General features: G+C 37.6%; 1 protein-coding gene across 11 annotated transcripts in view; it reads right to left on the bottom strand.

The window, feature by feature from the left end:
- Positions 1-1,520: 1,520 nt before the first annotated feature.
- LOC135775778 (band 4.1-like protein 1) overlaps positions 1,521-18,927 on the bottom strand; it is an 80,559-nt gene continuing 63,152 nt past the window's right edge. For 4 of the 11 annotated variants that reach the window (XM_065286257.2, XM_065286254.2, XM_073813044.1 and 1 more), the window contains exons 14-23: positions 15,188-15,223; positions 10,864-11,016; positions 8,739-9,971; positions 6,503-6,892; positions 5,871-6,116; positions 5,618-5,677; positions 5,075-5,161; positions 4,657-4,737; positions 2,993-3,109; positions 1,521-2,072 (exon numbers count right to left, since the gene is read on the bottom strand). In XM_065286257.2, coding sequence (XP_065142329.1) covers positions 2,067-2,072; positions 2,993-3,109; positions 4,657-4,737; positions 5,075-5,161; positions 5,618-5,677; positions 5,871-6,116; positions 6,503-6,892; positions 8,739-9,971; positions 10,864-11,016; positions 15,188-15,223 — 2,409 coding nt within the window. In that variant the 3' untranslated portion in view covers positions 1,521-2,066. Of the gene's footprint in view, positions 2,073-2,992; positions 3,110-4,656; positions 4,738-5,074; positions 5,162-5,617; positions 5,678-5,814; positions 6,117-6,287; positions 6,386-6,502; positions 6,893-8,738; positions 9,972-10,863; positions 11,017-15,187; positions 15,224-18,927 lie in introns of those variants that run through there. The other 7 variants (XM_065286261.2, XM_065286259.2, XM_065286260.2 and 4 more) reach the window with 5 other exon arrangements.

The raw sequence follows: 18,927 nt of genomic DNA on the forward strand, positions 1-18,927 counted from the left end.
ATTACTTTACTTAACTTGAAATGACAATTAATTGAAACATTCTTGATTAGTGAGGAGTTGCTATAAATTATATAGTTGAATTAGTTTATGTTATTTAAACTTTATTTATATAAATTATAGCCACCCCATCACTATTAAGTTGAAATTAATTGTAATTTAAAATGTATTAAACTTAAAAATTTAAGTGCAACAATCAATTTTACAGTGTGGGGATATTTCGTATTTAACCCTCAAGTGCTGTTAATAAGAACTGCACTAATCTGCTGTTAGTGGACAAATTTGGGCACTTTGTGATTGCCTTTTACGCCTTCACTTTTTTGACATCTGCTGTAATTAAAATAGCAATTACATTAAAATATAAATGTATATTTTAATGTTATTTTTTACATAAAATGCACTTAATAAAAGATTTTCATAAAAATCTTCATTCCACTAATTAAATCACAGTATAAACCCCTAAAATAAGTCCCACTTTTGTTTTTTAGTGACATCTGTGACATCACGACTCACTAGTGCACAGGCTGAAATCTATTAACCAATGTTGTACCAAACTTAACATCTCTAGATTTTATCACAAGTTAAAATTGTTGAATTAAAAAAAGAATTGTTGGGTACAGCTGTGCAAAGATGCCATAATATGCAAATCTGACTGTGTTAATAGAAAGATAATAAGAGAAAGAAATTACTTATTTGCACTAACAAAATTAAGAAAACAACACATTTCAAGTAAGAGATCCTGGGTCTCTGCTACAGTAAACCTCTTTGCCATTGTGCTGCTAAAGAATGAGATAAAACGTTAACTTTAGCAATGTTTTACCTGAAAGCAGTATCAAATCTTGCAGTGGGACTTTGATGTGTACATTTGTGTGAATGGTGGTCACATTGAGGATGTTGTACAGTATAGGCCCACCCCTTCATTTATGTGTATGTATAATCTGCAATGTTTTGGATTTATTGATGGTTATTTAACAAATAAAAAAATGCTCTAAATTTAAGTCATTTCCCATTCATTTCCTATGGGTGCCTCAAAATGGGCACTATCAGCATATTAAGTAGTTGAATGATGTCCAATGTTTTTGGGTGTTTATTTGGCAAATTTAGGAAAAGTACTGATGTTTTGTACCGATGTATCAGAATAAGAAGTTATAAAAACAAAATAATTTTGCCCAAATTTGTCCCCAACATCACTTGAGGATTAAGATCTTAAAGTCTGATTTGTTTGTAACTACTAAGCCCCAAATATCATAGAAATAAAAGTTATTTTGTTGCACCTATAAAACTAATACAGCAGTTATTTATTAAGATAAATTTACAGGATAAAGTGTATAAATCCAATTTGCTCATGTTACATTCAATATGGAAATAAATACCTTTCAAAAATGATTAAATGTTTGTCCGTTATACTTAAATCTAGAATATGATCTGTTCATTTCTCCAGAACATCGACCCAGTTATTTTGACTGTCTATGAAAATGTTTTAACCCTGCTTTGCCACATGCAGATGAGGTTCACAATCGGCATTATAACATTCGTGGATCAAAAAAGTATGGACATACACTAGCTATCACATTAGGCTTTTCTCTACAGGTCGGTGATTGCAAAATACTTCATGTAACATCTCAATGAGCTCTAAAGAAACTACTCAGCACACACTACTGTCACTCCACTTATTAGTGTAATCTTCAGCAATGTTCATCAAAAGCCTCGTACCTCATGCGTCAATGTCGACATTGCACTGTTAAGAGTACACTTGGTTAGTTTTGACATTCGTGAAGAAAAAGCGATAGACTACGATGCCGACTAAATCTTCTGATCGATGCGACGAGGAGACTGTCCATCCCGAGCGGTCTTAAGCCGAGGAGACCGCTCATATGTCCATATTACCACAGCAATGTAGACACAAAGTAAAAATTACATGGGAAGGAATATGTCTGACATCTGGGAGGCAGTGTGTGTTTTTTTGTGTGTATGGGTGTTTGGGTGTGTAAGTGGAAGAGTTGGTGTCCTGGGTCTTGAAGCTTGTGGCAGTCATTGAGAAACAACTTCCTGATGAAGAACTGAGAAGATCAGGACTAATGGAGAGAAAAGCAGAAATTAATAAATAATATAAACCTATATTAATAAATGGCTGGATTACATGATTAACTTCATTGACAACTTGTGATTGCTGTTATTCAATGCATTTAAATGGGACATTTCACAAGAATTTTTTAAGATGTCAAATAAATCTTTGGTGTCCCAAGAGTATGTATGTGATGTTTTAGCTCAAAATATCATATAGATCATTTATTATAGCATGTTAAAACTGCCACTTTGTAGGTGTGAGACGTTTTTGGGTGTGTCCTTTTAAATGCAAATGCGTTGATCTCTGCACTAAATGGCAGTGCCGTGGTTGGATAGTGCAAATAAAGGGCCAGTATTATCCCCTTCTGACATCACGAGGGGAGCCAAATTTCAATGACCTATTTTTTGCATGCTTGCAGAGAATGGTTTACCAAAACTAAGTTACTGGGTTTTTTTGTTTCACATTTTATAGATTGATAGAAGCCCTGGGGACCCAATTATATCACTTAAACATGGAAAAAGTCAGATTTTCATGATATGGGCCCTTACAAAAAAATCTATTTGTTGGATCAACCTAAAAACATAAGTTACCTGGATGCTTTAAAATTTTAAGTTAATTTGATACAAAATATTAGTTTACTCAAAAAAGTTATTATTTTGGTTTGAAGTAAAAAAATATTTTAAGGCAATCAGGTTAATTTTTTAATTACAGGTTACTTACTTTACATTGTGTAAACAATAAGACTTGCAATAGATTTCTTTTTGAAATAACTGCAAGCTTTATTGTTTGCAGTTAATTGAAAGTGTGCTTGTCAGTGGTGTCCATCTGAGCAGAGTTAACAACACAGAGCTGAATCAACTGGTTTTGACATAAAATGCTTAAAAAAATGGATTAGTTGTGCACGCAGGCACTAGTGGTGACAAATACCTTTGATTCCTCATGTGGGTCTAGAGTGGAAGATTCTGTTTCCCTGACAACCACAGCCTTGGTAACCAACATGTCGGGATGCTGTTGCCTGGCCTCTTTTATTGCCATGGCGAGCGCCTGTGAAAAGTAATTTATTTCCGAGGTTTAATGGAAGATGCGAAAACAAGCAGCTTATGTATTGGCAATATGTCTTCTGACATGCTAAGTAATTTGTGCTTATTTAATAAACCACACACAGTTATAGTTTGAGGCATTCTAGTTCTTGAGAGCTGTGCAGTCATATATTGTGATACTATATATCATATGATACATATATATCTATATATCTATACACATTTTTACTGAAATTAGTTAAAATGGATTTATTGCGTTTTGGAACCAAACTCTTCATATATATATATATATATATAAATAATAATTTATATATAATAATAACTAATTTCAGTAAAAATGTGTTTTCTATACCAAGAAAGTGACAGTTTAGATTTTCTGTTACAAACTTTCACATAGCATCTTTAGGTTATATTAACATAAAAAATTCAAATCCATAATTTATTTTCAAAGATTTATTATAAAAACTTATTATTTTTTCACAAAATGCAATAAATCCATGAGAAGCTTTTTTTCAACGAGCTCGATGGTAACTTGCATTGCTGACACTGCCGTCGATGTATGAATATGTAGGTGAATGTGAGGCAATATGTAAAGTGTATTACATATATATAGATACATATTGCAATGCTAGATGTTTTTTTTTACATTTTTCATTTTCCGATTTTGATGCTAATGCAGTTCATTACAGAATGTCACAAAAATTATAATTATCAGTATTAAAAAAATAATAATAATAGAATCAGTTCTGACTATTGGTTCTGGGTTCCCAACCCTGATCTGCACATACGCACAACCGGCGCAACGTCATATAATGTCTCTCATCAGGTTCACGCCCCCTTTTGGGGGAAAACAAACTAGACTTCCCTTTGACTTCCATACAAAATAGCGGAACAAAGCAATGTTCGTACACACCCGGCAGGTGTAAAAATCACTCAGATTAAACATGTTGAGTAATTATCTGTCCACCCTGCCTGCCATAGAGCGCAAGAGATACATTAACACATTTAATTTGGTCATTATAAAAACATGTCTCTTTCATTCTCACAGCGTCAAATTTGTGTAACAACGCTTCCCATTGGCCAGAGGTGTCTTACCCGGACATTTACTTGTACCTCATCGAGTCAACAGGGAAGCCAGTGAATGATTTTCGTATTTGAAAGTTACTTCGTATTTATATTTAGAGTATGAGTGCACTTTTCCATCTAGCCATACAACTAATTGGCTTAGCGATATTCCCAGCAATCACTGGGTGGCGTTGTTACACAAATTTGATGCTGGGAGAATGAAAGGGACATGTTTTTATATTGACCAAATTAAATGTGTTAATGTATCTTTTCCGCTCTATGGCAGGCAGGGTGGACAGATAAATACTCGACATGTTTAATCTGAGTGATTTCATAAGTTATTTACGCCTGCCGGTTGTGTACAAACGTTGCTTTGTTCCACTATTTTGTATGGAAGTCAATGGGAAGTCTGATTTGTTTTCCCCCAAAAAGGGGCAGTGACGAAATTTACAGTCAAGTTCCCGGATGTGCCGGTAGTCCGTATACCTGATCTTGATCAACATCATCATCACCAGTAATGATAATCCTTTTCTCAATTCTCGTCTCTGAATAGCCTCCTTTCACCGTCTGCAAAACAAAAAGATTAAAAATATAAACAAACTTTTACAGATGAATTATTCGAAAATAATGGACACCCAAGTTGGTAATGCGACACGCCGTGAAGCGGAGTTACACCACGGGTGGGCATTGTTTTCAAATAATTCAACAAATTTAAGTCAATTATTGCGCGTATACCACGGTTACCAAAGACATTGCTCTGCTCTGGTGGTTATTTTAAGACATTTGTCAGGTTAGATATGCGTTTTACAGAAAAATAATCAACACGCGTAAAACATTTCTCAACCAATCAGTATAAAGCATTCAACAGGCCCGTGGTATAACAAGGTGTAAATGTTTGAGATACCTTAGTAACATGAGTTGTAGTGGCCGATGTAACATTCTCAGTTACCATTAAAGGAGAACCTTCTCTTCCGAATGATACCACGTTCACCTAAAAAAACACGCAATTTTCACACAAAAAGACTTGCATGATACAATAGACTTCCATAGTAGACCTCACAGCTTAGCTAAAGCTATAACTCAGGGATTTGTTTGCATTGAAGAAGGCTTAATGGGATAGTTCACCCAAAAGTGAAAATTCTGTCATAGTTTTCTCACTATCATGTTTTACAAACCTGCATATGTATATATTTGTTTTGATGAACACAAAGGAAGATATTTTGGGGAATGTTGACCAAATCGATCAGAAGCCCAGTTGACTTCCATAGTAGGAAAAAATAATACTATAGAAGTCTAATCATTTGGTTAAAATCATTTCTCAAAATGATATACATTTATACAGGTTTGTAACATCATAAAACGATAACAGAATTTTCATTTTTGGGTGAACTATCCCTTTAAAGTTTGGTAACAATAATATTAGATTTGCCTTTTAGTGATCACTTACAGGAGAAACACTTTCTGCCATTGAGTATGTAGCCTCTCGCATGCTGCTCAAACCATGGTCCTATAACGACAAACAGAGAAGATATAATCCAGATGAGATCCACTACTGTGCATGTAAGTATCAAGACACTTTAAGAAAGTAATTACTCAGACGCATATGTAATTGAAGATAATTAATCTTCACAGCATGTTCCTCACATCATAATGTGACATTTCCTCAGTAAAGTAAGCATGATGAGCTAAAAGGTCTCTACCGGGTCTGCAATCTCCATAATGGTGGTTGTGACCTCAGAGCCATTGGGTTGCGTCTCGATCTTGACCTCAGTTTTCCTTAGAGCCTGAGAGGCGATGATCTCACTGCTCTCTCTGCTCAGAGGTTGAATCGGAGGCGATCCAGAGCTCTCACGCCTCATCGACTGGGCATAAGCTTGATCCGTAGAGTCTTTCTTCATAGCTTGGGCGACTTTTACTGACCGCGGAGCCTTTTTGGGTACAAAGGGCTTGGAAAAGAAATGAAAGAGATGAAGTTATACTTGGAAGTGATTTTTAGAGTTAGGTACACAATGGCAATCAAATGAACTATAGGGCAGCATATAATGAGTCATGGTGAAAGAAAAGAATAAGAAGCAATGAAAAATGCAACAAAAAAATTGAAATCAAAGCAACCAAACCTGAACCGAGTGATATTCAACTTAAGAAGGGAGCATCAAATGGAATGGAATTAGCATCAATCATGAACTCAAATTCCAATGACATTTCATGATGCGCCCTGTAAAATGTGAAAGAAAAGAAAATGGGATGTGATTGCAATCTTCAACACATCCAACATCCCCAGCAGGTGATTTGGTGAGCCACTTTTGCTGAAACATAAAGGGTGGATGTCTACCTCTGGTTTACGCTCCTCCTGTGGTTTCTGCTCTACAACGGGTTTTGGTTTCTCTACGTGCCTCTGAACTTCCACAGGTCTCTCTTCATGAAAATAGATAGGATCTGCTCCCAGTATAAATGCTGGATGTGTTGGCCGGTCAGAGAAGCCAAACTCATTGGAGATGTCTTTTTCGCCTAGCTCGGTCATGCCTCTAGAAAATTCCTCAATACCGGTTTGAAAGTCCATGAGGACGGTGAAGTCCACCTCAGCCTCCAGGCTAGATGTGGAGCTGACAGTGATGCTCGAGCATTTGCGCTCAATGCCTAGGTGGGTCTCCTTCAGGTACAGAGAATCCAGGTCTGGGTCATCTTCTGACACCGATCCCAAGCGTCTCTCCCAAGGCTCTCTCTGAAGAAGCAGAAAAAGACCAGATCTTGGTGCAAGGAACCAGCTGTGCCACAAGAGCAAATATTGACTAAAAATAGACAAAACAAGGCAATAATGGAGGTAACATGTTCTTCACAAGACACGAAGCTTGTGACACATTCAGAATGGGACAACATTGTGGTGGCTGATGGTTAAAGAGTGCTAGTAGGGATGCAGATATTAGTTCGGGAAACTGAAATATTCCTCATGAAGAAGCATTACATGTCTCTGAGGAAGGATTATAAAAGATAATAAAATGTCATTGTTATGGGTTCGTCTTCTCTTGTAGGTCCTAGCATGTTTTTATAATTACTATAAAATTTCTCAACAGAAAAATCTGTTTAATTTCTTTTTTTTACAAACAATCTTGTTAGATTCATGCTAACTAAGGCAACCTTGATCTTGTTAAAACAGTGCCAGGGAATCAATGCATGTTATGGATGCAATAAATGACTATTCCATGTAGGACTTTTAAATGGGATGGTTGTGGATCATGCAATTCATTTCATGCTGTTATGGCGACAGCTAAAGACAGGTTTATAGCGCTTATCAAAGTGTAATAGCCAAAGCTTATGGAGGAGGTAGCTGTGAGATGAGTGGAAAAATGAGGCACCTGGGCTTCCTCCTGAGGTTCCGCATGAATTGCTGGGGTGGGTAGGGGCTCCTGGATGTGAGATGAAATTAAAGGAAGAGCAATGCAAAGTTAGTGCACTGAAATTTGAGATAACAGGGAAGGAGCCCAGATTAGGCCCTCAACCAAAAACCAAACATTCGTAACACCATCGACCGGATGCACTGTCTGATACACAGAAACAAATACGTAGCCTTAAACAGTGTAAACTAGAGCATACAGCATATTGCACCGTGACAGAAGTAAAATATATTATGGCAGCTGGGTGCAATTTTGCCACTGAAGTGCCACTGAAGGGCCTTTAAACAATGAAGCAATCCGCACATTATATCTAACATTGTTATACCCAAACAGCAGTTTTTCAGGACTATCCCTGCGGCTCTTCTAGTTTAAAGTCTTTCTACTGCAAGAATAAAGTCTTAGCAGTATTTCCTTCATATCACATTCTTTTTGTTTTAAACTTAGCAGTATATGCTTCAATTAGTCTAGAGTAGAAAGCTGAATCTCAATGGGCCTTTGGCCAAACAATAGACAAAAACCTCAAGGCTCCCTGCAAATAAATAATTGACTGATTCACATTTTTTATAGTCAAGGGCAAATATGAAATCTTACATGTAGAAGCGGAGTATACTATCTTTAAATGGAAGCTAAAACCGTTCCTTGTTAAATCAACTTTCAGAGCCTTTCTTATGAGCAATACCGTGGCCATTTTTGAAAATCTTACTTGCGCAAGCCCTTTTGTTTGCAAAAATGGCCTTTAGCATAACAGCATGGTGTACAGGCCTTTGATTCCTTGCAACAACCATTCCCTACATGCCTGGTAAGAGAGAACCAGAGAAAGAATGTTGGAAGGAAAGACCGCAAGTCAGGTGGAAAGTTAGTGGAACTGAAGCCTGAAGCTTAAGCGATGGAGATTATGTGGTAGATCCTAAGTGCTTTCTCAAATGCGCAAGCAGATGTTGAGCTCTGAGCTGGGAGAAAAAGTGGCACGTCCTCATCCAATCAGTGGTTTTAGTACCCTATACCTCTTATCAGCCAATGGTGAGATAAAAACAGACCATTCTACTAATCTCTCCTCAGAAACAAGTGCTTATGTTTCAACGATATGTGTACTATGCAAAACTAAGATATGGATGTGCCATTTCATGCGATGTTTTAGTTCCTGTGAGTGACAAGCAGATATCAAGCAGTTGTTACCACAGGTTTCCTTTTGGAAGATTCCATGTTGGAGCTCTTGTGAAGACTGTTGCTGGAATCACTTTTGGTAATCGGTTTGGTACGTGTATCTCTTGCCCTCTGGGATTTTACAGGTGGGTATAAAGACGGAATCTGATCGAAGGCTAAAAACGTTGAATTGTTCGGAAAGTCAAACATAGAACACGGATCTTCAAACAGAAAGTGATCTTGTTCGATACTAAGCCTGTGGTCAGCACTGTTTTTGAAATCCCGTAATTGGTGCCTGTCTTGAAGATACTGTTGAGTGTGTTCTCTGACTTCCCTATTGTGAAAATTATTGGACAAATCTTGCTTATCAAGCATTCCATTACCCTCTGGAACTGCAGAATTTTTGGGCCTCAAGAAGCCGTCCAAGGTATTCTTACAACCAATTTGCTCTTCCTTAGACTTCTTCCCTTCTTCAAATGATTCAGAACTGATTTTTTCACTCGGTTCTCCATGTAGCTTGGCTCCTTTACTGCCTTTCAACTTCTTTGACCTCTCTGGCTTTAGCGGGACTATTCGTTTTACCTCGGACTGCGATGTGTCGCTTGCAGAGGAATCGTTTCTTTGGATTGTTGAGTTTTTAGGAGCTGGATTAGGTGTTTGTTTTTGTATAGTAGTAGATCTGATGTTGTTTGCATCTGAATCTGTGGTTTGGTTCTCCCATCTGCTTTCATTATATCGATCTCTCATATATTTATCCACAGCTGCATTGGGAGAGGCCTCACCAAAGCTTTTCTCTACATAGCTCGCCAAATCCCGATTCTCATCTTCTCCATCAGTTACACCCATGTTTCTTTTTTTAACCCAGTGTCTCTCTGCTGCATATTCATCGTACCCATTTGCACGAAACACATTCTGTGGCAAACATCTGTCCTGCGGGTTCCCATTATCATACACTTTCTCCTCCAAAGAACCAACGCCCTGGAAATGGTTATACCTTAAAGCAGGGCTTTTAGCTCTATTTCTCAGTGGCTTCTCTGGTGATAAGATTGTTTCTGCCGAGGTCCTTTTTGCTACACTGTGATTTTCTTTTGTGTCACTGTGTGAGGTGGAGATTTTCTCTCTCATTCTGTCCTCTTCTGTCTTTCTGTTGATTCCAGTGGCTAATGAAGCTACTCTAGGACTCCTGCTCTTTTCCTCTTTTTTACTGAGGGTCAGGTCTCTTTGACAACCATCTTGCTTCTCAATCAATAGGGACTCCTCTGAGGCCTACATATCAATAGAGTGAACAGTTTTAATGGCCTGTCAGTGCCACAATATCTCCGCTACTGTAACTTGCATTGTGCATATCTTGCGTCAAGTGTTCATATGGCAGGACAACCTATTGATCGCAAGAGTTAAAATTCATGTTCAAAGTTGGAGGTTATGTAAATGTTGGATGGATGTTTTGAAAAAAATAACATTTGGTAGAAAAAAGTATTTGGAATGTCATTAACCTTTATTAAGAGGCATTGTGTAACTAGTGTTGCAGTCAAAAGCAACAGATTTGAGTCCAAGACAAGTCTAAGAATTGAGACTCTGGTCTAAGACTTGATTTGGACTGTAATGAGGTGGTCTCAACTACAACACTGGTTTATACTTTTAATTTTAAAATGCTCTGGGTTATTTTCAACCCAGAAGTGGGTCAAAAATGGATGAACCCAGCTGCTTATGAGTTTGTAATTGAACCTATGCTAGGTTGTTTCAACTAAAAAAGATGGGATGTTTTAACAAATTCTTGGGTCAAATCTAAACATTTTTTTTTGGGGGGGGGGGGGGCTAATTTAACCCAACAACTAGGCTTGACCCATTTTGACCCAATGCTGGTTGAAAATACCTTAAATAAACCACTCTAGTTAACCTGTATTAAAGTTTCGAACTGCTAGTGGCTCTTGACCAGAACCATGACATGAAATGGTTAGACAGCATAAACTTGAAGAAAGCCTAGAAAAAATGCATAAATAACAAACAAATACACTAATATTATTACCGAAATCAATCTGAATAATCCTGATAAGAAATCTAAAAACATTTACAGAAAAAGAACAGCATTGATTATAAAGCATCTTGCTTTTTCAAAAGTCAGCACACCTCCCTCCTACTCTCAGCATCAACTACTCACAGATTTTTTCTCTGGAGTGCTGCCCGACGATGCTCCAGAAAGACGTTTCTCTCTGTGGACAAGTTTGCTGTTTGGCTCTCTCAGCGCTCGTTTCAGCTCATTGATGCTGGCTTGATGTTTCTGCAGCACATCTTCTGGTTTATCCAGGAACTGCTATAAAACAAACAGGTCAATAGGTAGAAGCACTTACCTTCAGCAAATGATCCCTTTCTGGAGAGCTCATTTCACTGGAGGGGTGGAAGTATTTCAGTACTGTATGGTCATTACACAGCTGTTCGTAGAAGTTTTTCTATCTTTGCCATGTACACACTAAGTCGTACAAATATCAGGGACATGACCACGAGAATTATGCATGTAGTTTTCGCTGGTCTCCCAGTGAAAAATGCATGTTATGAAAATTTAAAACCCTAATAAATCAATATGGACCATCACTGAAAAGCATAAAATATGAATGCAGTATAAGCTATTCTTCAGATCACTTTAAACTGGGTATTGAAATTATTTCTTTCTTTTCATTAGCACAATTTTTTATAGTCTAATACTAGGGCTGGGACGATTAATCGTGATTCATGCTAATAATGCCTGTCTGATATCGATTCTGGATCACAAAGGAAATATTATGCACAGCTCTTTCATGTATTATGGCTCTTTGATCAGTAGGATGTCCTTATCAATCTAATGGTGTGTTCACACTAAACACGAATGAAGCGTTAAAGGTTCTCTAAGCGAATTCACGCGTTTTAGACCATAAAACATTTTTTGTTACATACAGCACACATCTCCTCACTATCTGCTTGCTACCTGACCGCTGATCAAACTGTAAAAAACGCGATCTCTGTAGACAGCCCAGGCTCTACAAACTTCAATATACACACAGTGGCCAAACCTGCACCACGAAACAAAACAAAGTTTTACAGCCAATAAACGCCAAGAAGGATTTGGGGGTGGGGGTTGGGCGCGTTCATGAAAGCACGGAAGGGAGGGGGAGGGGGAGGAGTTAGCTACGCTTCGTCTGTTTGAAAACAGTTCAAATATCAACAACAAGTGACGTCGAACATATTCGCTTAGAGAGCCTTTAAGTTGGAATGAATTACCTTTTAAATCATTCCCCGCCATTGACGAGTGATCTCGTCAATTAAGAGTAAACATTTGCATGAAAAAAAACATGTTCCTGATGTGGTTTTATGTTAATATGTAATACCGCGATTATCCACTAGACTTGCTCAGTTTATGAAAAAACGAATTTACTAATTCTAAACTCTGCGTATGTTTTAATAATCGTTCCGAATCTGATCTCAAACAAAATTCCTTCACAAAAATGCAATTATTTCAGCTTTTTGCTAAGAAAAATACCAATATTTAAGAGTTTATAAGCAGAGAAACAAAAATATAGATAGGATGAAACTTTTTTCTGTTTTGTTTGAGTATTGTTTGTTTGATATATATATATATATATATATATATATATATATATATATATATATATATATATATATATATATATATATATATATATATATATATATATATATATATATATATATAAATTTTGAGACTACCAGCTAGCTAAAGCTAGGAAATTGAGAGTATTCACGTCTGAATTTCACGCGCGAATGACGTGAATATCACGCACAAATGAAGCGAGTTTACTCAAAATGTTGAAGCGTTCAACTATGCGCAAACAGTGCGATTAATTTGCTTCATTTGGGTCTGGTATGACTCCTCAACACAAAATCATCATACCTATTCTATTAGGGATGTCCCGATCAGGTTTTTTTGCCCTCGAGTCCGAGTCCGAGTCATTTGATTTTGAGTATCTGCCGATACCGAGTCCCGATCCGATACTTCTATAATACATTAAAAAAAAAGAATAAAGAAGAGCAAAAAAACAGAACCAGTCCAGGATGTTCCTTATGTCATGCCGCACGCATTGCTGTTTCTGTGTGGAGTCAAAAGAGTCTAACTCTGTGCCAGCGCATAACTACAGATGTGTTAAAAAATAATGAATATATACTATATATGTTCAGGGGTTAAATTGGGGTTTGTTTTGTGGGGATGCTCTGTTAGGAGGGAGGGTTCGAGGGGTAACATGTTTAATCCTGATGACAGCAAAGCAACTGGGTGTGTTTCAATGACATTTTGTATCTCTGATAGGATTTTATAAGTTTCAGTTTTAAAGCTGTGCCACATGTTGACCCAAACTTTAAAACCTGAACTTTAAATTATGCAAATCTATGAGTCTGACACCCTATATGCATTTGGTGCACATGTCATTATGCACAATTGATCAAACTTTGAATGAAGTTATAAGACTTAACCTCCTTGACTCATTCTAGGCATAAGATAGGCTACCCAAAAAGACTCAATTAACAAGAAAAACAACATACTGATTCAGCAATATATCTTATAAATTAGCCATAGAGATTCCCTAAGCTGGTCAGCTGTTAGTTAAACAATCACTATAGTTAGGTCGTAATTGATTTGTATAATCAAAATACATTATTTTATTAAACTATACAATCAGTTGTATCCAGTTATCTAGTTAACATTTTGTAATGAGATGAGTGACATGGCTATACATACTTTAATACTTTGTTTCTAGACTTCTATTAAGTTTTTTCGACATGGGCACCATTCTTACCTCTCTTTCTCTCATCTCTACAGTAATGTCAAATGATCCTGCGCGAATGCGCGTTCTTGAGGTTCTGAGTGAGACGCGGAGCTGCGTCTGAGCACATGTTGACAATAACGATCAACGCGTCGTTTAAATGAGCGGTAAAAACGCGGTTTTGTCGTGGGTTCCTTGCACGCACGAGTGTGTGAAGCCTATGAATGAAAGCACGTCAATAGGCTTGTTCGACTTCATGCGGCGCCGCAACACTCGACACCCTGGTGACGTCAAACTACCGCGAGAGTGATCCGCGAAATCATACGGAGGAGTTTGCTTTTACATCGTTCTCGCGGAACTTTGACGTCATGCAGCACCACAAGAACCGGCAGCCGGATGAAGTCGAACAAGCCTATTCTCTTCAGTTCACACGCACCAGCGCAGCGCGTACACTGGCGCGGAGCAGAGCGAGAACTTAATGGATTTTAAACCCTGCATATGTATCCGAGTCCTGATCGGGAGGTAACGTCCGATCCCGATCGAGTCTGAAACCACGTGATCGGGGCCGATTTCCGATCACGTGATCGGATCGGGACATCCCTATATTCTATATTATTATAAACAATTGCTATATATGTCAGAGGTCACACGCCTCTGGAGCAACTAGGGGTTAAGTGTCTTGCTCAGGGATGCAATGGTGTGTCACAGTGGATTTGAATCCAGGTCTCTCAAACCAAAGGCGTGTGTCTTATCCACTGCGCCACACCACCCCTGAAAAGTTAAAAATACCTGAAAAGGTTTGATGAAGAGCGATATAACAACCTGATCTCACAAAGTTCTGTGGGATAGTCACAGAATTTTTTGCAAATTTTTCCGTGGCATTCTCACGGACTGGTTACTCGACTGCTTTTTCCTATTTTCAAACCATTTTCGCTTCGGTTTAGGGTTGGATTTGGTGTTTGCGTTAGTATGTCACTTTAACTATTGGTTTATACAATTTTTTTTTTATTTATTCTTTTATATTTTCTAAACTTTAAACAATTGTCGACGTGCGTTGGGGATAGAGGTGGGTTTGGGTAGGGATGTCATTTCATGTAAATCTAACCCTAAACCGAAGTGAAAATGGTAAGAAAATAGGACAAAACAGTTGAGTAACCAATCTGTGAGAATGCCACGGAAAAAGACAGTTCGTAGCAGGGCCACGGAAAAATGCAGAGATCCGTCAGAATGCTACGGAAAAATGCGCAAAAAAATTCTGTGACTATCCCACGGAAATTCGTGAGATCAGGCTGGATATAAATATACTTATATGCATTTTGTGGAGCTGCATGTGTTATGGTATGCGGCACATATTGAGTTTCTGCTCGAGAGCGCCCTCTGGCTTTTGAATGTGCTGTTTCACAGTAATTCATTGAGAAGCATAACAAGCAGAATTGCATGATTTATCGTCTCAGCCCTAATACATTACTGTGAAAATATTGTGATATTTGTGACAAATCTAACATCTGTCTAGTGCAGATCTCTTCTAGACAGCATATCACTACATAATTTCTTTAACACGTAAGACAAAAAAAGCATGAAACATGCTGGTGTAGATAACAAGCAAAATGTCAAATGGTCCTCAATCTTGGCTCAGTTTCTGTTACTACTACAAAAAGAGAAACTTAAAAACACACAGAGAGACTGCTCAGGCTGTGGATCTATGAGAAACAGTACCTCCTGTTTAGGACGTGGGGCCGAATCCTGGTCCGACTGGAATAAAGGGGTGGTGGTGGTGAGGGGAAAGGTATGGTACAAGCCAAGGAACGGAGGCAGAGGCAAAGTGAGGTAGTGGAGACAGAGAGGCAGAGCATGGTTGAATTCATAAAGCAAGCAGCCAAACAAAAAAAGGAACTCTCATTCAGACGTTAATGTTTGCAGTGGAAGTACAGTGAGTGATAGAGGTTGTGTCACTGCCTCAGATACTCAGGTTTAGGCTTGGCTTAGTCATATACATGCTGAATAAATAATAGATCCGATCCAGTGAGACAAATCCCTTGAGTTTTCTTTTCATTATTTATAAACCACGTGTCTTTTGAGGTGCAGACTGGCATGTACTGGAAATTATCTGCAAGCATGGATAAACACCAACAATATCCGTAATCTCTACAAAACTGCTGCGACATAAACCAGATATAGCCCATTCTGCACATAGTCTAAATCAACATTATGATCTAGATGTGCTCTGCTTTTCTGTAAGTTTCCCTATTTAAGCTTACAATGAGTACCCACTGATATTCGAAATAATGAAAACTGAAGTTAAACATTAAAAAATGAAACATTACTTAAAGTCAACATGAAATGGCATTTGCAACCCAAGTGACAAAAGACTGGTTAGGGTGCATTTTTTAGGTTAGGGGGGCTTTAATTAGGTTTGTGCCTTATGGTCCTTATATATGAAGAGTTTCTTTTCAAAACGAGATAATAATTTTTCAGAAATCTCGTTTTTTGGTTGTGCATTCCAATTAATATCAATTCAACTGCAGTTGGTTTGTTTTGATTTAAACTTTTATAACTTAAAAAATACAGCTAAGTAGAACCATAAAACAAAATAATAACATGATAACATAAAAATAAACATGTTTTGACAAAAATGTTAAAAACTGAGTTATCTCGTTTTGCAACGAAACTCTTTATGTAAACGTGTGCCATGCCTAACCGACTTAAGCTGTCCTTGTGGTTAAATTATCATAAAACACAGCCAACGAAAACATAGAGATGTATTTTGATCATTCATTACTGTCCCTTTTGTAAGTCAGCACTATTGGTGCTATTCCATTGCATAGTACCCCACGGTTTGGTTTGGGTCAGGTCGGGTCAGCTCACCTCACTTTGGCTTGGTATGCTTTTCCATCGAGTTTAGTAGCACTTCGGAGTGGGATGGATTATAGGCGTGTCGTTATATTTGCGCTGCCTACTGCTGTGACATCATAAAAGTGAGAGCGTCGTTGTACATTCCCATACTAGGGCTGTCAACTTTAGTCGTTTAGTCGACTAATCGGTCAATGCCGTCTTGGTCGACTGACATTTTCATTGGTCGACCAGTTGCATAATTAATTTATTTTCCCCAATAAAGACATTTTCATTGATTTACTCCTTGATATTTATTCCTTTATAAGCACTTACATATTACTGTATTCTAAATATAATTAGCACATGTTTTATCCCAAACTTTAAATGCTTTAATTTAGGCTATTTTGTAACAGCGCCACAGTTTAGCGCACCACATATAACACTCTGGAACCGCACCTGTGGCTGGCTGCACTGCTACTTCGCTCAGAAAGGAATATAGGTAGTTCTGCTGTATTCATTCAGTTCAAACACTACCTGTTTTGGCTTTAGTCAGCAAAATGTCCAATAAATCTAAATCTTTTGTCTGGCTGCATTTTACAAAAAAAAGGTCACAGAGTTTGAGTTCGCTTGCTCACAAGGTTTGCGTAAAGTAAATGGTACAGTCAATTTTTTTGTAAATTCTTTCATTCGAATAGTAAATAAAATACAGCAATAAACTAATTAAAATGAAAGTATCTCCTGATTGTGTTCCAAATTATTAACATTTACGTATTTTAGGCTATAAGTAAATTGCAGATTAAATTTTGTTTTTGTAAATCCTCAGACATAATGTTTACCACTTAATGCTTTATAGAAAGCATTTCTTTAAAGTGAATTTCGTTTTGTATAAATTGTTTCTTTATTTTAATAAATGTTTCATCAACCAACTGCATGTATTTAATAAATAAAAAGCAAATATAGCAGACAATATAATAACCGCGCATGGCGCCGGCACGGCGCGTTCACTTGCATTGCATTGTTAACTAGAACGCACCTCATCATAAATTAATAAAACTCAGCATATGCCTACAGTATATGCCTCATACATTAGCATTAAATATCTTTGCTGTATTCGTTCTAGAAGATGACAAGGGCTTTCTCACACACAGTGAGTTAGACCCGCCTTGGCCGGTGCGTCTTTTAACGCATTCTTAATGTGCCTATTGTATCCATTAGATTTATAGTGTTGCAGTCTATTCGGCAACATTCCGCATACAACGGGCTTAGATTTGGAAATATATTACATCTACATTTCAGTGGTAACAGATACGGTGACCATCTTCTTTCTTTATTGTAGCACTACCTCAAACTAAAGCGGAGTCTCTTCGCAGCTGTCATTTTCTTAAATGAGCTGCGGCAATGTTTCAAATGAGCTTCTAACGGTAGACAAATGCCTTTATTTTCAACACGATCCCCTCGTACCCAAACCATTTCGATAAGGAGCCATTTGTCCTCCGATTCGGCGTTTGCTGGACTTATTTATTTGTACAGTTGACGCGTTTGAAAATAGCCTAAATAATGTAACAAAACGAAAATAAACCTATAGGCCATCCTACTATACAGCCTATTATTATTAGAATTGTTTTAGGCTATTTTTGTGTGTGTTTGTGTGTGTGTTTGTTTTAAAACGCCTAGATCGGCTGGACAAAAGTTAACCCATAGCTTCAAATTAAAGAAGAATAAACAGCCTGTATAAACGAGAGCTTTTAGGAGTTTTCATTATTTGAGAGTTTTAGCAGTTATATTTTTTGGAGCTTGCGGGTGTGGTCAGGTGCGCGATTGTGACTGTCACTATAGACCTAGTACAGAGCTCCTCACTTTGCAGTTAAAAAAATCACTTAATTTTCAAGAATTGTGTTATTATTATAGTTTTTTGTATTATTATTGATGTTTTTTCGTTGTTGTTTTATAAATTCTCTATGACAATTGTTTAATAAATGTTCAATCAAAATGCAAAACATTGCGTCTTTTTTTTATTTTTAGTCGACTAATCGATGCGCAGGACAGGACTTTGGTCGACTAAGCATTTCTTTGGTTGACTACAGCCCTATCCCATACATTTATTTATTTCTCAGTCGCCACAAAATTAAAATTGACCACCACAAATAGATGTTTGCACGTCGCATTTATCACTACCTCTGTCTCACATGACATTTTCTGTACAAACACCCGTGGCGTCAGTCGATGCGCTCCGCTGAGCCTCATTTAAGTTGCATTTAAGCATATATGTGGACGTGAGCGTCTCGAATGTGCCGCCACAAACAGCAAGTCTGGAAAAAACTGTTATGGTGTTCCTGATTCTCAACCTGTGGATGCTTTTCATCGCTAAAAGGGAGTTTGGGAACATAGCAGAGCACAGAAGACAACATGTTTACTCGAGACAGCGCAAGCTAGCATGAAGGTAAAGCTAATCGTTTACATTATAGCGATTATGCTTGTAGTGACGATTCTCTCAGACCAATCAGTGATCTACAGTGTATCGCGTCACGTTTTGGTATCAGCTCGGGTCGCTAGGAACCCTGACCGAGGTGGTACTATAAAAGTATTGGGTACTATGTACTGCACCCAGTGGAAAAGCTCACAAA

The sequence above is a fragment of the Paramisgurnus dabryanus genome, chromosome 21 (assembly GCF_030506205.2).
Source record: "Paramisgurnus dabryanus chromosome 21, PD_genome_1.1, whole genome shotgun sequence".
NCBI lineage: Eukaryota > Metazoa > Chordata > Actinopteri > Cypriniformes > Cobitidae > Paramisgurnus > Paramisgurnus dabryanus.